General features: G+C 35.4%; 3 protein-coding genes and 1 non-coding gene across 11 annotated transcripts; 1 reads left to right on the top strand and 3 right to left on the bottom strand.

Moving 5' to 3' along the window:
• Positions 1 to 1,238: 1,238 nt before the first annotated feature.
• On the top strand, positions 1,239 to 7,022 carry LOC112736581 (probable NOT transcription complex subunit VIP2). Of its 8 annotated transcripts, none has more exons than XM_025786094.3 (15): positions 1,239 to 1,504; positions 2,119 to 2,239; positions 2,657 to 2,765; positions 2,840 to 3,018; positions 3,173 to 3,221; positions 3,336 to 3,542; positions 3,949 to 4,134; positions 4,218 to 4,313; positions 4,845 to 4,933; positions 5,019 to 5,204; positions 5,330 to 5,752; positions 5,836 to 5,888; positions 5,967 to 6,008; positions 6,283 to 6,427; positions 6,541 to 7,022. In XM_025786094.3, the coding sequence occupies exons 2-15, from the start codon at positions 2,222 to 2,224 to the stop codon at positions 6,598 to 6,600; spliced, it is 1,842 nt and encodes a 613-aa protein (XP_025641879.1). In that variant the 5' UTR covers positions 1,239 to 1,504; positions 2,119 to 2,221; the 3' UTR covers positions 6,601 to 7,022. The 8 variants fall into 8 exon arrangements, with proteins under 8 accessions (XP_025641879.1, XP_025641877.1, XP_025641876.1 ...); XM_072211091.1 differs by having other exon boundaries at positions 1,258 to 1,582; XM_072211093.1 differs by having other exon boundaries at positions 1,258 to 1,582; positions 2,657 to 2,726.
• Positions 2,685 to 2,765, bottom strand: LOC112739700 (small nucleolar RNA snoR35). The gene has a single exon (XR_003170638.1). It is a non-coding gene; the product is annotated as a small nucleolar RNA snoR35 (small nucleolar RNA).
• Positions 7,023 to 7,373: 351 nt separating the features above from the next.
• LOC112736580 (E3 UFM1-protein ligase 1 homolog) lies at positions 7,374 to 13,620 on the bottom strand. The gene is given in 21 exon segments (XM_072211089.1): positions 7,374 to 7,656; positions 8,204 to 8,296; positions 8,503 to 8,565; positions 8,646 to 8,723; positions 8,983 to 9,046; positions 9,160 to 9,206; positions 9,392 to 9,457; positions 9,573 to 9,665; positions 9,753 to 9,821; positions 9,905 to 9,970; positions 10,063 to 10,217; positions 10,303 to 10,741; positions 10,848 to 10,904; positions 10,986 to 11,079; positions 11,161 to 11,264; positions 11,652 to 11,717; positions 11,874 to 11,921; positions 12,241 to 12,431; positions 12,434 to 12,506; positions 12,773 to 13,084; positions 13,262 to 13,620. Coding segments are annotated over 21 exon segments (2,460 nt in total). The 5' UTR covers positions 13,436 to 13,620; the 3' UTR covers positions 7,374 to 7,548.
• An 852-nt stretch (positions 13,621 to 14,472) lies between these two features.
• LOC112736582 (ankyrin repeat-containing protein At5g02620) lies at positions 14,473 to 17,724 on the bottom strand. The gene is made up of 4 exons (XM_025786096.3): positions 17,274 to 17,724; positions 16,498 to 17,129; positions 16,000 to 16,409; positions 14,473 to 15,516 (listed from the first exon to the last, which is right to left on the bottom strand). The coding sequence occupies exons 2-4, from the start codon at positions 16,847 to 16,849 to the stop codon at positions 14,638 to 14,640; spliced, it is 1,641 nt and encodes a 546-aa protein (XP_025641881.1). The 5' UTR covers positions 16,850 to 17,129; positions 17,274 to 17,724; the 3' UTR covers positions 14,473 to 14,637.
• Positions 17,725 to 19,154: the final 1,430 nt, after the last annotated feature.

Genomic DNA, 19,154 nt, shown 5'->3' on the forward strand with positions numbered 1-19,154 from the left:
TATATTTATGAATCTCGCTAGAGAGCCAATGAAAAATCTTGATAATGTGTACAATGGGTTGATTATTTAGTTTAATAAAAATGAATAATAACTTCAAAAATTCTCATTTAATTATTTCACATCAAATTTCAAATTTCAAATTCTCCAATTTCAAATTTTAAATTTTTAAAAAATTCCGTTAGTCATTTCACCGATAATCATCTCATTTCACCGTCGCTACCACACGCCACTCACCCTTAGTAAAAATAGCCATCCACTTAAGGACCTAATGAATTGAACATCTAACATATTTCAATTATATATAACTAAACCAAATCCAAGCAAAATAATCATCTATATAAAAATTAAAATAACTATCCGCATACCTACTAAAATGACCATCATAAATTGATCATTCAAATAGAAGAAGAAGATGATGAATAAACAGACGAAACAACTATTGGGGTGAAACATAGTTTTAAAAGACTAGGCATGACGAAAGCGGCACTGTTGTGAAGCATAGGGCTCAAATCTCAAAGAAGCTAACCATGCTTGGATCCAAAGAAGAAGAGCATGGTATCATCGATGAGAAGAGGCTTGAAGGAATGGGAGAAAGTGAATTCGGTTCGGAAGAGAGAAGCGCGAAAAAGCGGCAACAACGTTAGGCTGAGCGTCGGAGGGCGAGACGCGTGGAGCTGACCAGCAGAGGTGAGGACAGTGTCGGTGGGAGGATGCGGTGGCGTCGGTATAGCAAGTGATGCGAGGTGAGGATCAGAAAAGATGACTGTGAGTTTTGAACGTGTATATGAAGTTACAGTAAGATTAGGAATAACCGTGAATAGATTTAAATACTAATTCTAATTTTTCAAATTTTAAAATTTAAAATTAAATAATTTATTAATAATTTAATTTTTAATTATAATTTTATCTGTTTTTAATTTATTGTACACATTGTACACAATTAATATTGATTACCAATACTTTTTTTATATTTATACATGAATATATAGTAATTAATTTAATAACAAATTTTTAGTTTGCATATTGTATTTTTGTTTTTTCAATTAGATTAAATTTATTTAGCAATTCTAATTGGATTTAATTGAATTTGAATAACTCCATGGAATCTCACAAGTCTCAACTCTCAAGTGGCATAAACTTTTCAAAAATGAGGCCCAAGGTGTTGGTGACTTGGCGGAGAATCCTCACCAGCAGTTAATACTTAATTATATATATAACTTGAATATATATTATATATTATATATAATTTTATTTTTCCCCCTTCGTTTTTCCACTTATCACAGAAATTCGCAAACGCTTGTCTCTGTCTTCACAAACCCAAACTCAAACCCAAACCCAACCCGAAGCTTTTATCTCTCTATCTTGTTTTCTCTTCTTCCTTTCTCTCTCTTTCTCTCTCGCTCATACCTATCGCTTTCTATCTTTCTCTCTGGTTTTCGATTTAGGGCTCACGAACTCGCTCTTTGACTCAGAACCTTCTTGCAGCTCCGATCTGCTCCTTGAGGTATCGCCGAGTCGACTCGTTCGCAGCTTCGATCTACTGTGCTCTCTCTTACAACTCCTTCATTTCATTCTCTTAGAAGTTAGATCTTCGCGTTTGCGCTACTCATCATTTTTACTGTTTTAGATCTTACGGTTCCAGTGCTTAAGCTTCGAATTTAATTTTCTGCTATTAATGCTAATTCTTGTTCGTGCAACTGAAGCTATTTGTCGTCAATTGAACTGTCGTTTGGTTTATTTTTGTTTTCAATTTAAGATGTGAGATGATAGAGGAATCTGCAATTTGGATGATGTCTGATTAATGTGCATTTGGAAGTGTGTTTTTAGCTTGCGAGCTTGGTTTAAGTGTTTTAGGTTAGGAATCTGGCGGATTTTCTTGGTTTTAATGTGTGTTCATTCAACACTGTCATTTCTTTTATGTATTGTTACTTTTCAGTGTTGCCACGTGTTTGGTTAAGTCATTGTTCTTGATTCTTTATTTTCTAGTATGACAGTCCTGTGTTGATAATTAGTTTTAAGTTTTAACTGTGGTTTCTGCTTCAGTAAGTTATTGGTGTCTCCTATGGACAAATATAGAGTTTGCTCATTCTTACGAGTTATTGTTTTTATCCTCTATAGGTTGTGTTGATTTGTTGCAAGGAAAACGCTCTTCAGGTTGGTGTTCAAGGGGGAGGACTCAGGAAAGGGATGACTTATAGTTTGGCCTGTTGAAATTCGAGCAATGTCAGGGCTACTTAATGTATTCCCTTATACCTTGAAATGCTTCCCATTTTGTTCTTTGTCATTTGGAGAAGATTTTCAATTTTTGTTCTTTCCCTTTTTATTACTTTGCATTGTCATGGCTACCAGATCTTTTTACTATAATTTTCTCGGATAGTTTGAATAACTGCTTGTTTGGTTGCATTAGGAAAACTAGGGTTTTTCTATTAGGAATTGACCAGACAGACTATTAGCTGGCTTATACTGGGGATTAACTTCTGTTACTTAATGAGTGTTAGAACTTAGTCGCTTTCTTGTATGCATGTTGTTTAGCTTGAAGGTGCTTAAATTCCAGTCTAGTACAGTTTCCCTAGGATGTTGGTTCCCATGTCTTGATTTTATTCCTTTTACTACATGTCTATCACAAAAGTAAATTTTAACTGAGATTTCCTTGCAGTCTTCTCTGAACGGTTCTGCTTCAAATCTTCCAGATGGTGCTGGGAGGTCTTTTGCTACTTCATTCTCTGGTCAGTCTGGTGCAGCCTCCCCTGTCTTTCATCATACTGGTGGGGAGCTTTTGCTGGCATTAATTCATTTTCTCGTCCCATTTAGTTGTATAATTGCTAGGTTCTTGGTGCAGGATCCCTTCAAGGACTGCACAATATTCATGGGAGCTTTAATGTACCCAACATGCCTGGTACACTCACATCAAGAAACTCAACAATAAATAGTGTCCCATCCGGTGGTGTTCAGCAACAAACAGGTAGCCTTTCTAGTGGAAGGTTTGGTTCCAACAATCTGCCTGTTGCATTATCTCAGGTATTTGTTATGTCATCTGTTTGTTTCTTTACACTATAGATTGGTAGAGTAGTTAATAGAATATTGTGCATAATATCAACTCTTCTTCCTATCATCCTTTTCCTACTGTTACATAATTTATCAGGGGTTCATTTATCTCAATTAAATTTTGCAGCTATCTCATGGAAGTGCCCATGGACACTCGGGAGTTGCCAATAGAGGAGGTATAAATGTTGTAGGAAACCCTGGATTTAGTAGTAGCACAAATGGAGTTGGAGGTTCTATTCCTGGGATTCTTCCAACATCCGCTGCAATTGGTAACCGAAATGCTGTTCCAGGATTGGGAGTATCCCAAATTTTGGGAAATGCAGGTCCTCGAATCACAAGTTCTGTGGGAAACATGGTTGGAGGGGGGAACCTTGGAAGGACTGGTGGAGGATTGTCTGTACCTGGTCTCACATCCCGTCATTTGAGTGCAAACAGTGGATCTGCTGGCTTAGGAGTACAGGGACAGAATCGATTGATGAGTGGTGTGCTTCCACAAGGTACGTATTTTTATGGATGTCCATTATAATGGTGTTGAAGCAATACTTATCCACAAAGATGTTCTCATGCAGTGACCCCTGTCCCCTAATTGCATTTGCTTTGTGCATGATGAGTGTCCAAGTGCAGCCATATAGAAGATGACTTTATTTTCTGTTTGCATTGGTTCAGCTTGTCCAACTAGTTGGCCTTCTTCTATGCAACCACATTGTTCGCTTCCACATGTTGAAAACTGTTAAAGAACTGCTGGTTGTTTTAGATTTGTATATAATATGCTTGATGAAATCATTTATATTTGTTTTTATGCATGTTGAATGCATAAATATTTTTCCTATGATTGATACTCATTTGAGCTTACCATAGGTTTTGAAGTATTTCTTTAGTGGTGACAAGAGCTTCTTGATTCAGGATCTCCGCAGGTGATTTCAATGCTAGGGAACTCTTATCCCAATGCTGGTGGTCCACTTTCACAAAGCCATGTTATGGGTATGTTGAATGATGTAAACTCGAGTGATAATTCTCCTTTTGACATGAATGACTTCCCTCAACTGACTAGTCGACCTAGTTCTGCTGGAGGGCCTCAAGGACAATTGGGTATGCAAACGAAAATTTTCCTTTGCATTTGAGACATTTGTCCACTTTCTTTTATGATGATTTATTGTACAAACATGTCTCAGGTTCTTTACGGAAGCAGGGTCTTAGTCCCATCGTTCAACAAAACCAAGAGTTTAGTATTCAAAATGAAGATTTCCCAGCTTTGCCAGGATTCAAAGGTGTAGTAACTGGAGAAGATATGTGACCTGATTGGCTGTTGTGCATTTCTTTCTAGCAATTTTGGCTGTTTTATGTTATCAAATAGTTTTTTTGTATAGTTGCATTATGATTTGTTGTTTAAAGAGTCTCTTCTTAGAGAGTTGAGTTATAGACTGAATTATGCACTTTCTCTTTTGAAAAGTTTGATGGATTTACGTGCATATCTACCTTAGTTCCTTTGGTGCTTGGTTTTATTGCTTTGTTTATTATATTCTGACATTATAAGTCGTGTAAGGTGTTAAATAAGCATATGGTTTCCTGGTTTGTATCTCATCAAGTGATTAAATGATCGGTTATAGATCTAGTGAGGATGCTAAAATGTCTCGTAAATGACAACTTAGTGATTCTCCTTAAGACGAATTCGTGATGCCACACTGTTGGAGCTTTGATTGCTTTGATTAAATGACAACTTAGTGATTCTCCTTATTTTTGGTTACCTTAGTTCGCAGATCTTTAATTCAGTAACCATATTATATTATTTATTTTTACAGGTGGCAATGCTGATTATGCTATGGATATGCACCAGAAAGAACAGCTTCATGACAATGCTGTACCAATGATGCAATCTCAACATTTCCCGGTGAGTTGCATGTTTAAAGACTAAGAAATCTTTATATATATATATATATATTCCTCACTTATTATTCTATCCTTGTAATATGCAGATGGGGAGGTCTGCTGGTTTTAGCTTGGGGGGAACATATTCATCACATCGTACACAACAGCAACAACAACATGCTCCTTCGGTGAGTAGTGGTGGTGTCTCATTTTCATCTGTAAACAACCAGGATCTTCTCCATCTACATGGATCAGATATTTTTCCATCTACACATTCAACTTATCATTCGCAGGTCTGCATGCTCTCTAAATTGCTGTTGTAATGAATAAGCCTCGTTCTTTCTCTAGTTTGCTTGACTTTAATATTCATTCTGAAGCAAGATTTCAGCCATCCTAACCACTTCTGGATTGGTTCTAGGCAAGTGGACCTCCTGGGATTGGATTAAGGCCACTAAATTCTCCAAATACAGTCTCTAGTATGGGTCAGTATGACCAGATCCTCCAGCAGTATCAACAGCACCAGAATCAGTCGCAGTTCCGCCTTCAAATGTCAGCCGTAAATCAGTCGTTTCGGGATCAGGGCATGAAAGCTATGCAAACTGCACAATCCACACCAGATCCATTTGGTTTGCTTGGCTTGTTAAGTGTGATCAGGATGAGTGATCCAGACTTGACATCTCTTGCACTTGGAATTGATCTTACTACACTTGGATTAAATTTGAATTCATCGGAAAATCTACACAAGACGTTTGGGTCTCCATGGTCTGATGAACCTGCAAAGGGTGATCCAGAGTTTAATGTGCCACAATGTTATTACGCAAAGCAGCCCCCTGCTTTACATGTGAGGTTTTTAAATTATGCTATTGAATCGATTTCTTTATTTGCAAATCCTTCATTAGGCTTACTGCTTATTGCATGATGCAGCAAGGTTACTTTTCAAAGTTTTCGGTGGAAACATTGTTTTACATATTCTACAGGTTTGCAATTACATCTTACTCGGTTTCTAATTGGCTTGCTTAGTATTATAATTAACCACTTTTTTTTCTTGGTTGCAGCATGCCCAAAGACGAAGCACAATTATATGCTGCAAATGAGCTGTATGCACATACCCTCCAATTCATCCTTTTTTTGTTATTTATATTTTATTTTCTGTGGTTAGGGCTTATTTCCCAATTATGTTGGGATTGTTACAATTTGGGAGCAATTAATGGTTAATTCAGTCAATACTTGCTAACCTTTCTTTGTTAATCAGTCACGGAGTTTGAGTATTCCTACTGCAAAACGTATATTGGCAGGAACTCCTGAATTAAAATCTAAATTGTTTTCCTCTGATCAATAATTTCTAACAAGGTAGGTGGTTGTTGCTTTCAGGCACAATAGAGGTTGGTATTATCACAAAGAGAATCGTTTCTGGTTTATAAGAGTTCCCAACATGGAGCCCCTTGTTAAAACGAACACATACGAGAGAGGATCTTATCACTGTTTCGATCCAAACACATTTGAAACTGTTCGCAAGGTTAGCTTTATACATAATAGTATTCGTAGTGTTCTTAAAACTATTTCTCGTGTTCCAATGTTTAATTGTTTTCCTTTTATCCCTGGCCTCTAATGAAAAAAAAATCCTTGCAGGATAACTTTGTTCTACATTATGAAATGTTGGAAAAGAGACCGCCTCTACCACAGCATTGAGTAGGAATCAGAACCTTTATTGTAGAGTTTCAACTGTAAATTTTCATTCTGGATTTTAATTCCTCAGAAAGTCATTAGCATAAGTATTCCTTTAGTTTGGGCTTTCTCGTACTATATGTCGCTTGAGTGATCCAAGCATTTCATCTTTAACTGCCCCAATTTGAACAAAAGAATTATGATACATAGGTATTTCGATAACCTAGTTATCTGACGGATTTTGTCTGCCCCCTAGCTCCAATGCACAGAAAAGAAAAGCACCTTTGTCAATATTTGATATGGTTCCTAGGAATTATGCTTCAGAGTTCACAGCTAGCTGAATAATGATTTAATTAATCTTAACTTGTTAGGATATCTCAATCTGACCAGTCAAAGACTAATCTGTTGCGAATTAGAATTTCATTTAAGAGTTTGTTTTTGGCCAATGATTTGTGTGTACAAAGTGGAAGTTGATTATAGGATTGTTTAATTTTGCAAATTTACGCTCCCATTGCATGACATAATTTGCCCTTTCCCCTGTTCGATTGTAGTTGGGTTTACATCATACTCATCGGAGTGGTAAAAGTATTTATTTCATTTCGGATTATATAGCTCTTTCGGCTTTCATATTAAATCAATTAGAATATTGCTTGATATTTTAAGTGATCTAATCCATAACAAATGGGTATGAAAAATTGTCTTTAGGTTCCAAATTATTTGGTAGTATATCAATGAGGCTCTGGCTCAGAATATCTAAAGTTTGTTAAGCAGAAATTTAAGTATGGAAAACACCCGAGTATCGAACTTTATGCGGGATGAATTAGTAAAAATGATCTTTGTACTGTCTAAAATAAAATTGTAAAAATTCTCTAGTCTACACAATTGTCATAAGCTTTCACTTAAGGAACTAGACATCACTGAATAATTGTTGTGTGAAATGCATCCCTGCTTGATTGAGGTGTGATATGTTATTTATGAAGATTGTTGTGTGTTGGTCAAAACTAAGCTTTTGAGATCCCACATTTGACTCTCCAGAAGTTCCCTTTTACTCAAAATTCTATCAGATGCACAATCGTCTTCCTATAAAACATGGGGGCGAAAACATGGTAATTTACAATGTATACATTTTCCAATTATTCAGTGATATTGAAATTAGGTGATCATAATATTAAAAGAAAAACGAATATTTTGCTTCTTCATGATTGCCGGCATGGTCGGCTTTTCAGAGTAAAGTTAACTGAGTAAGTGGTTTCTGTTTCTACTTTTTAAAGATAAAAGATTCTATTAAAAACGTTTGTGCAAAGAGTTCATTAAAAGGATGAAAACTAGAATTCTTATCTAGCTTTTTTGAAATGTCGATGAAAATTTAAGTTTTTTCCTAACAAGCAGGACATTTGTTAAGAAACCAAGAATGCAAAGGTTTTTACTTATTACAGATAAAAATTTATATACATATATTATTCTACGAAATTTAAAATCTTAACCTTTTCAATAAAAAAAATTTCCTCCCTTAGTTTACTTACTAATTTGAACTAAGTTCATTTAGTGGGGACAACTATTTTAAATGAACTCAGCCAATAGATGTACAAAATGCAACATGCAAGCAAGCTTGATAAGTAATACTCACATCACCAGGTGCAGCTGATAACAGTGCTAAGAGAGTCACTGTAGCAGCTTGATAATCCGTCAATACCTTGTGTGCTGACTCATCGAGCTTATCCTGAAAGGTTTTAAGACGTGAAAAAATAAATCTCCGAAGACTTTTGAAATATGATAATGTAAAATATTATATGATTGCATGAAATACAGTCCTGCCAAAGGTGCCAAAATTTGTCTATATTACCATCATAGATACAATCATACAATCTAAATAAGCCTAAAATATTCATATTCAGTGTGATGTTAACCCACAGAGAGAGAACATACCTTCAATTGGGAAATAGCAACAGAGATCGCCCTTCCAGGGGCTTGAAGAGCTTTATGGTAAACCTGTACAAAAGTGGAAGAAAACAGTAAGGAGATGGGAGGCTTCAGAAAGAGAGAGGGGGTGTGGAAGCAACCAAAGTTACCTGGATATAAAGTAATGACACAACTTTTGGCAGAAGGGATACAGGGTCAGTCTCAGCAGAAACTTGGGATGTTAATTCCTGATATTCAATAACAAAAGTTAATGGTAGGCCAACTCTGATAAATATTTTCCCCTGATTGGAAATTTGTTCCTCAGGACTTAAATTAGAATTTTCCTTTGAGCTGAAAAGAACTTATTCATAAATATTTTGGGTAATTTTCAGTTGATCTACCAATCTGATATTTAATACATTACCAGTGTTATTGACAGTATATTTGTGAATCTAGTAGCTTCAAACAAATTCTGATAAAGCTTTATGCGGGTGAAAGCATAAATACCTTACGATATGAATGTAAAAGTGTTCTTTCGAGTTTCTTGTCGAGTCTTTTCAAAGGCAATGCACTGAGGGAAAAAAAGAATATTCAAGATCAAATCACATTGCAAGGCTTGAATCACTACAGAAGCACTGGAGGTCAAATCATTCCTGAAGCTCAACAAAATAATAGACACATTACCTCTCTTCAGTTACTGCTCTAAATGCGTCCATGAATACTTCAACATTCTGTTTTGAACATTCAAATTCAACTTCTAATTATACTGTTCACAAATCAGAGAGGATAATAGTTTTGATGCTTAAGAAAAACGATATTTTCACCCAACTGGTTGCAACTGTAAATTGAAAAATGGTTGACAATGAATTACATAAACCTTAACAACAAGATTTGTTGCAAAATTAGAAATGCCAACCTTTCCCTCCAATGCTTCTACAACAGCAAGAGCCTTATTTGCAAGAGGTCTAGGAAAACTCTTGGACTACAAAAGGAAATAATAAACAAAATGTAAGTACTCATTCTATGGCTCCTGCTAATGCTCAGCAGCAAACACAATACCAATACAGACGTTGATGCAAATAACATCTTATTCTTACAATTGCAACTCTGTCTCCAGGACTAACTGAAATAGATTCAGAACTTGGAGCCTCCTGAACCTCAACACCATTCTTCAATTTGTTGTGTTCATCCTGCAGATGATGAATCTATTGCTTTAGACCATATTAAACCCTCAAGATATATATTACGTTTACAAACAGTTCATTGTGTAGAATTACCAGATCATGAAGAAGCATATCCACCATAGGAGCTGCTACTGTTCTTAGTAAATGCCTATGTAAAACAACCTGCCATCATTTACATGTCAATTTGCACATTTCAACAATGAAAACAGAAGAATTGAACTTCTAAAAAACATAACAGAACTTACAGAAGTTGATTGATCATCTTCAAACAATTCCAAGGCTTTTTCATAGAGCTGCATGTTTAAGAAAGACTGCCACCAGGGAAACACAGAAAAAACAATTAAGATAGTAAACTGTATGTATAAAAGACCACAGAAGTTGTGTTTGTGCCACTTTAGCAAACCTCATCAAGTTTCTTCTGCAAATTATCAAGCAATCGTTTCATTCTGTCTGCATTTTCTGTTAGTAATGCCTTCCTTTTCTCCATCCAAGAACTGATTATTGTAGGCCTTAATTTGTTAGCCAAAGGCTCAAGAATTGTTTCAGGATCATCTAGACCTGTCAAATTTATAGCACTGCATTTGAGAATACAGAATAACTTGTATAGGAAGAAAGGAAAGATTTGAAGTCAGAATCAACAGACCTTGTTCTTCAAACTCGGGAAACAGGGTAGTAATTTTCTGCACGATCCATTCTTCTGAGGGACTACTAAGATGGTCGTCCTTCATTTTAACTGATTCTTTCCTTGAACCTGACTTTGAATCTGATGTTTGTGACGATGTATCCTTGCTCTTTCTCTGGTTTTTCTTAGATTTTGTGGATGCCTGTTCCTGGTTATCTGGACCACTTTCAGATAGATTTGCTGCTGCATTTCCAGTGGCTTTCCCCTTTTTTTTCTTGGACCCTTTATCAGAATGCTTGTTGGCCCCAGCATCACTTGCCATTTCATTGGACTCGTTCAACCTTCCTGAATCGTATCCTTTTGCTTCATTGGTTACTTGTAGATCATCAGACATCTTAGAGCCAAAAGACCCTGAAACGCCTAATGTCTCCAACTCTTTCACCACGCGATCACATATGTCCTATAGAAAGGAAAAAATGGCACCAGGAAACCAATGAGAAAAATAGCAGCAGATAGTGATCTTTTATTCATCAGTACCTTTTTATTACTTATATTAATCACCATACCTTCATAAAGCTGCTGCTTAATACATAAAATTCTCCAAAAATGTGCGCTTTATTAGACTGCAAGGTAAATTATGTTTATCAACAGATGAGGGGAGCATAAATTTTACGATGTAGATTGTAATCAAACTCAAATATTACCTTGAGAGCCAATTGAACAGATTGACAGAGGGACAGCATTTTAGCTGCATCTTGAGGTGTGAAAGATGAGGGCAACAAGGAAAGAGAATCACTCCTGCGACACTGTTATGTCAGGACACAAGGAACAAACATGACTTGCTATAAAGGTACACAAGGAACATAATAAGGACCTTACCAACTACCACGTTCAATAGCATCCTCAGTAGCAGCATCTAACATGTCAATCATAGATTGGTGAACAAATGTTGTGACTAGAGGTTTTCCTTCAGGATATCTGGACTAAATTGGATTGCACAAACTTAGACTTCATCACATAAGCTAGGCAAACAAATGGTATAATATAAGATATTCATGTAACATATGTTATATCCTATACACTGCATGGTATTTTTAGATTCAGATAAAATCTTTAAAAATACGAAAACAAAAATATTTTCATAAATAAAATAAAATAACAAACTACGAGCAACATGATAATTAATTCAAAAGAACTTCAATTTGTGAAGATAAATAAAGAATGACATGTGTCAGTCTTTAAGGGACAGCAGACTAAGAGATTAAGGCACTATAAAGAGTGTATACTTTAACTCAATAAACAGGAGTGGGTGCATGATCATTGTATTCTTTATTTGGAAAAAAGAATTGAAATGGTGACAAGTTGCTTACCTGCAAGAACTGAATGGGCTGTGGGATTCCAAGTTTGTGCAGAACCTCATAGCTGATAAAAGAATTCTAAAGCATGCAATGAAAGGCAGCACAACATGAACGATAAAGACAAAGAATACAACTGGAAAAGATTATACAGCCATCTAGCTCAGATGATGTACTATAAATATAAAAAAGATTGAATATGGTCAACAAAACAGAGTAATGAGAAGTGAGTCATACCTGTGAAAAAAATGAATCCACAGATTCCTTCTGAGCAATGGCAAACACCTGTAATGTGATGTAAGAAGTGAAAACCATAATAAATTCCCTTAACGTTTGAAAGAGGAACTAAGTTATTAGCACCAACGTAGATAGCAGAGCAATTTAATACTACCACGTTGGACACTGTCAATCAGAGGATTAAGAGTAAAAACTGGAAATGCAATACATCAAAAGAATTTAAAAATGCTTCCAATTGTTGCCAACCAAACATTGAGAGAAGGATCATCAAGGGTTCAACCAAAACAAAGGCCCAAGAAAGAAACCATAAAACCTTAATCTAGACATCACTTTGACAATGCATAATCGATTGAAACATGTCACTTACAGCTGGTGTCCAATGTACTCCTGCACGAACTGATCCTTGAATCTCGCCTTCCTTCACAAGTCCATTAAACAAAGATTGGAAGAAAGATCCATCAACCGCCACACCACCGGTTCCGCCCATTTCCTGCAGTAACTGCTGCAATGAGCTCCACAACACCGTCAAATTTGTTGGCACTGTGATTCCCCTTGCTGCCCCCGAACCATTGCATTCATGCGGGCCACATAGGCGGGAGTATACAATTGCCCTCCCTCAAGCCTTCCTTTCACCTGTCCCAAAGATCAACAACACTCATAAAATATAACTCCGATGTCATTCCAAAGGTTACATAACACATGAGAAACACTAGGGGAACTTGTCAAAACAGCTCCAATGCCATTCCAATTTCCAAAGTTAACACAACATGAAACACTCACTGATCTAATCAAAACAGCTCCAATGCAGTTTAAAGTTGACAGAACAGACACAAGATATTCAATGAACATATCAACATCTATCGCCATTCCGAAGCTAACAAAACACTCAGTGAACTCACCATAGTGCCGAGTCGCGGCTCCAACATGGACGCAACCAAGTCCAATCCAACATTAAGCTGTGCAGCGAGTTCCGTGAGCGCGATCTGGCTGCATTCTTGAAGCCTTTCGTTAACCTCTTCGGCGACCGAATCCCAGTACGATTCGGACATGATTTCCCCCTGATTCAGCATGAACTCAGCGTGATCCGCCACAATGCGCTGAGCCTGCTTCTCAACATAGTACAAGTCAACACCAGTAGTGTCCGCAAGGTCAATCACCGAAACGCGCCCTAATTTTCTAACCTCAGAAACCATTTCGTTCCTCAATTGATCCTGATAACATTTCGCGATCGCATAAAATCAATTGAATTCGATTAACATCACTTATAACATCACAGTGCATCAAAATAAACAAAAGAGTAGTATTAATTTGAAATTAAGAAGAAAAAAATGCTGAAAAATGGAAACTAATCGGTGTTTTGTTTCTTCGTGAATAACTGTGAAGCTTACGAGAGTGATGTATTCTTTGCCAGAAACGGTGTGAAGGAGCTCGAAATCGATGATTTGGAGTTGTTGAAGCTTTTGGATCAACTCGACGACGTTTCGCTCAGATAATCGAATGCTGGACTTGGCTTGCTGAGCGAATTGGAATTGTCGCTGAAGCTCAAGCAATTCTTCGTCCATGGCTGTTCTCAATTACACGCACAAACTGCTTTCGATTTTCGAATTTTAAGCTTTCAAATTCAGTTCGGCGTGTTGATGATCCCCCGAATAATGGAGATTGGGGCTTTGGTGCCAAAGTTTGCTTTTCTTCTCTCTTTTGGAGAGTTTTCAAAAGGTTATTCTTATGTTTAGAAAAATATTATATTAATAATTACTTTTAGATAACTCATTATTTAATATTCTTTACATAGGGCTTGTTTGGGTAAGCTTTTAAGAAAAGATCTTTTTTCGAGTTATCTTTTCTTAAAAGATCTTATAAAGAAGTAAAAGTAATTTTATGTTTGGATATGTTATGTAAAAAGGTCTTTTTATCTATCAATTATGTTTGGGTATAACAATATAAAAGTACTTTTTTATTCATTTATTACATGAAAAACAATTTTTTTTAAGGAAAAAAGATCTTTTAAAAAAAGATGTAAATTACAGCTTCTCAAAAAAGATCTTTTTTTTATTTTACTAGTGCTTTTACTTTTACTACTAGAAATTTGCCAAACACGTTAAAAAATAAAAAAAGATCTTTTTTCATTGAAAAAAGATCTTTTCTTAACAAAATAATGGCGCCCAAACATGCACATAATCAATAATCAATAAAATATTCTAAATATTTTTACTAAAACACTAATAATGTTCATAGTTTACAATAGTATTCAATATTTGAATATAAATTTAATTTTACTAAGATATAAAATATTTAATTTAAGCTAAAATAGTATTTTTGTAGTGTGTGTGTATATATTAGTTTAATTAATAATATAAGGTTAGATTGTCTTTTAAAAAATTATAAAGATAAATTTAAGAAAGCATTTATTGTAAGCATTAACCATAACAAATCTTTAAATTATCTCCCTTTTCAACTACTTTTGTCAAAAATAGAAGCAAGCCTCTACTTACTTCTAAAAAATGCAAAAAAAAAAAATGTTTATTTTCTTTTTATTCTGGGAAACACAAACAAATAATTCAGAAAATGAAATAAATAATTATTTTTATAAAACAAGTACTAGAAGAAAAAGAAATGAGCCCATTATATTGAGAGACAGAAATAGATATGGATGAGCAAAGTGATATATATACATTAAGAAGGCTTCACTTTGTATTTGATATATAGCTCCAACTAGCCATGGAAAAAAAGAGAACATGACTTAGCAGCTCTCTATAAAATAATTCTAAATCGCATACATTTTTTTATACTCATTGTTTAGTATCTCAGTATCTGACATAACAGAAACTGAAAATGATCTTGACCTGCTTCCCATTGAAGACTTCCTTATGCTTCTCAAATTTGATGCCTCAATTCTGTGCCTAATGACCCAGTAACACATTAATCCTAATGTTGTAGCCATTATAGTTGTTCCTATAACTGTGACTCCAATTGCAAGCCACTTTTGATCTTTTCCAACAACTATGAATGAAAGTGCCAAGAATGCCACAGTGATAAGCACACAAGCCAGCCACATTAGCTTGTTAATGATAGCCATCATCTGCTTCTTAGCTTTGCTCTCTATGACCACGATCGAGGTCTGCACCACCACGACGGCTAGGGAGATGAACAGCGCAATGGAATCGAAGACAATGAAAATGATGAATGCAGCCGTAGGGGCTATGTTTGCTTCCCCAAGGGACATCCCTTTAGGAATGTTTTTTGGATCATCAACAAATTGGCCAGGAACTGTGAAGATAGCTGCAAAGGCAACTGTGGCAATGAGGACAGCAACCACAGTGGTTGAGTTGATTGCATTGTTGAGTCCTTCAGCATGCATCTTGTTGATGCGCTTGGCGATTCCCTGGACGCGCTTTCTGGTCTGGCGCGTGTGTTCTAATTGATAATGGACTTCATGCTTTATGTCACTCACTGTTTGTTTCAACTCTCTAGCTGCTGTTGTTGGCTTTGGCTTCATGGCTTTGGCACTTTGAACACCGTGTTCCGAAAGTATGGCTTTGATTTCGGAGTTCCCAGTTTTCTCAGCAGTGTCTAATGCACTTTCGCCGGATTTATTAACTGCTGTGGTGTCTGTTTCTTTTTGTCCAAGAAGCAACTTCACAATCTGCACAAACAAAAACTCATAGTTCAGACCCTGCCTTTAACTAGAACTGCATTATTTTTACTTTTATTTCTTAGTAACCCCCAATCCGACAGACCAAGAACTAATATGCTGCGGATCTGAACTCCATTTAAGGTTTGCCAACACTTGCTTAAGCGGACGAGTGAGCTAACCCCTCGACCAACCCAAGTTGATCATGATTCTGTCTTAAAAATTTTCGCTTCTCTTAAAATCAATTCTAGTTGATCATGAGGGTCAGAGATCAAACAACATTAAAACCAACAAATTCAATTTAACTTCCTCAATTCTCAGTTCCTCCTAAAATCAATTCTAGGCCTCCCAATGAATTTCCAAACATGCAAGGACATATAAGGGAGATGATGATATAAACCACAATCTATTTATTGTCATCCCAATTCAGAACAATCCATATGAACTATTTGTATAAAATTTAGAACAACAATGGCAAGGATAATCTTAATTTACCTGAGCTCTACCCTTCCGGGTTGCAATATGCAAAGCCGTATTACCCTTATTATCAATCATGTTTACTGATGAGGGATCCCCTTTTATCAACTCCTCCACCACCTCAAGATTCTGCCCTTTCACCGCCATGTGAAGTGCGGTCTGGCCCTTCTTATCGGTCCGTGTCACAACCCCAGGCTCCTTCTCTAAAAGTGCCTTTACAACAGCCAAATGTCCGTTTCTTGCTGCAGAATGCAGAGCTGTTTTCCCATTGCTTCTAGCTATGGTTGCCAAGCTACTACCTGCCTCTAATAGAAACTTCACTATCTCAGTATGCCCTTGTGTCGAGGCTGTGTGCAAAGCCGTGGTGTTCGAGGGATCCACGGTCATTGATAATTCAGGATGAGCCTCCATAAGGATCTTCAACACATCTGCAAAATCAATCAAGAAAAAGGTTCAAAACAAGGTCTCATGTAAACCAAATTGAACACAAAAACAACAAACAACAAAGAAATATACCTAGATCCCCTTGTTTAGCAGCAATGTGGAGTGCATCAAAACCATTCCTAGCCTTGATTCCGGCATCAGCGAGATCATAATACCGAATCATCTCCTTAACCAAATCAACATAACCATACTCAGCAGCAACATAAAGGGCTGTTTCCCCAGCTTGGTTCTGCTTTGCCAACAACTCATGAAGTTGACCCTCTTCAGCACCACTAAGTGTGTCCTTTATGAGAGCCAAGTTCCCTGCTCTCGCTGCCGAGTGCAGGGTCGTGTCGTCGCGCTTCCCGGTCAATTGCTTGGTCATTTTCTTCCTTGGAGTAGCGGCCACAGCCGCAGCTTCCTGCTGCACTGTTGGTGTAGCCATTGAATTCAACAACCTTAATGAATCCCTTTCTAAATTGAACCCTAACTAATTCTAGTGTTATAGAATTTCAGAACCTTCTTTTCTTCCTACCAGCAAAAACCCAGATCAAAACTACCATCTTTCATCCCAGATAGCAAGAATCATCTCCTTGAAGCAACTCAAAGGAGAGATTATAATCCCAACCATCACCAAAACCAAATAAGTAATCAAAATGCTCCACAGATCAATTCTTAGCTCTCATAATATGTTCCAGAAACTGTTGATTAATTGATACTTCTTCCTGCATCCAGAATCATAAAAAAACCTGGGTTCAGAACTACTCACACCAAACATTGTATATATAAAAGGAACCATAAAGCTGCATAACTTATACAAAAGGAAAATTTATAAAAAAATAATAATAATAATAAAGAAAGAATCTAACCTCGTTGTGCTTCTTCTTTTTCTTCTTCTTCTTCTTGTTCTTGTTCTAGCACCATGATTGATGGTTGAAATTAGAGGGTGGCATGGTGGGGAGGTTGGTCATACACCCTGTAACGAACATTCGGGAATTGAAAGGAAGAGATTGTATTTATATATACAAAGGTTTGAAGCAAAAGAAAGAAAAAAGGTAATGTCTGAAAGAAGAACCAATAATAATAAATAATTATGAGAGGTTTATATAATAAGATTAGTAAGAATTAAGACACATGTAAGCAACAACAACTACTTTATATGTGAATCTAAATCAAAATCAAAGGGAAATTAAAAGCTGGTGATGATGAAAGGAGAGAGTATATGATATGATGAAAATTATTTAGAGAGAGAGAATCAGAGAAAGTGGTGGGCAAAGACAAGAACATACATAAGGTTGTGTTGTTATTATGTAATGGACTAAAAACGAGTGTGTCCAATGAATGAGAAAAAAAACTGAAAATAACAGATCCACGCGCACACTTACGCGCGTGGCTTCTATTTCCTTCTCTCTTTCGCTTGACCGAACAGTTATATGCCGTTGACTCTGTAACTGAACCTCTTCTTCTGTTATCTTCCTTATCCAAATCTTTATCTTTTTTTACTTTACTTTTGTTATTTTCGTAGATTTAGAACAAACAATTTTACGCGAAATTTTGTTAATCATATATATTGTGATATCAATAAATATATTAGAATTTTTTAGGGCAGTAATTTTTAGTATATTTTTGTTAGATCAGTATAAATATTAAATTATTTTTAATATGTAAATTTTATTAATTTATGTGTATAAATTTTAAAAGAGTTCTGTTAGGGAGTCAATAGATTATTTGTACAATGGACTATTGAGTTACAAAATGAACATCCCCATACTATCTAGAATAATCATTCATTAAACTTATTTTGGGGTGAACTCTGACCTTTCGGATCCAAAACTCTAATACCATGTTATGATATCACTCATCCCAAAAGTTTCAATTGATGGCAAAAGGTGACACTAATGGTTATATCTCTAATACTCCTTAATCCTCCATTGTGTACATTGTACAAATATTTCATTGGCTCCTCATACTTTTCCATTTTAAAAATATATAATACAAATTATATTAATTCATATGTACAAAAATTTAGTAAATATAATTACAAATTATATATTTTTTGTGTGCAAATTTTTTGTAAATATAAGTATTGACCATGTAACATTGCTCATGCATAAATACAACTAAATTTCATATTTATTAATTAAACAGTCATCCATGATAATGATGAAATAACACTTTTTATGTTATTAGTAAATAATTAAAATTAACAAAAAAAAATTAATATATAAAAAATCAATTACCAAATTAGTTATTATATATTTGTATATATTTATAATTTTATATATGTTGATTTATATATTTTTTTAAAATAAATAATCAAATTTGTTTACAATGGATAAAATATTTTTTATATATGTATTTTTGTGCATAATGAATAATTGTAGCTATTCTTTTTTTACAATTGAAATCTCGAATATATGTATTTTTGAAATTAAAACATTGTTAACATATTTGTTAGATTATGTTTAGACACCAAAAAATTATTTCTTACATTATAATCTTAAAATGTTTAACATCGTATGAGAATTGAGAAAAAATACCGTCGATTACTTTAATATTTCTTGTGCAATTTTCATATTTTAATATAAATATGTTAAGACTTACTTTTAAAATGTCAACCTTATTAGTAATTTAGCACAATGTAATGCAAGTAGCTAAAGGTGCACTTCATATTATGACATGTTGATAGCGATCCAATTATATAATTAAACTCGATAAAAAAGGGAGCCCATTGCATTGACGTGATTTCC

This window comes from Arachis hypogaea, chromosome 13 (assembly GCF_003086295.3).
Source record: "Arachis hypogaea cultivar Tifrunner chromosome 13, arahy.Tifrunner.gnm2.J5K5, whole genome shotgun sequence".
NCBI lineage: Eukaryota > Viridiplantae > Streptophyta > Magnoliopsida > Fabales > Fabaceae > Arachis > Arachis hypogaea.

Bases quoted from the DNA above. Each gene is read 5' to 3' on its own strand.
- LOC112736582 (XM_025786096.3), bottom strand. From the start codon at position 16,849: ATGGCTACACCAACAGTGCAGCAGGAAGCTGCGGCTGTGGCCGCTACT. The intron at 16,410-16,497 runs GTATATTTCTTT...TTGATTTTGCAG, and splicing joins TGCTAAACAAGGGGATCTAG to ATGTGTTGAAGATCCTTATG. The intron at 15,517-15,999 runs GTAAATTAAGAT...TTGTTTGTGCAG, and splicing joins CCCGGAAGGGTAGAGCTCAG to ATTGTGAAGTTGCTTCTTGG.
- LOC112736581 (XM_025786092.3), top strand. The intron at 5,889-5,966 runs GTTTGCAATTAC...TCTTGGTTGCAG, and splicing joins TTGTTTTACATATTCTACAG to CATGCCCAAAGACGAAGCAC. The intron at 6,428-6,540 runs GTTAGCTTTATA...AAATCCTTGCAG, and splicing joins CATTTGAAACTGTTCGCAAG to GATAACTTTGTTCTACATTA.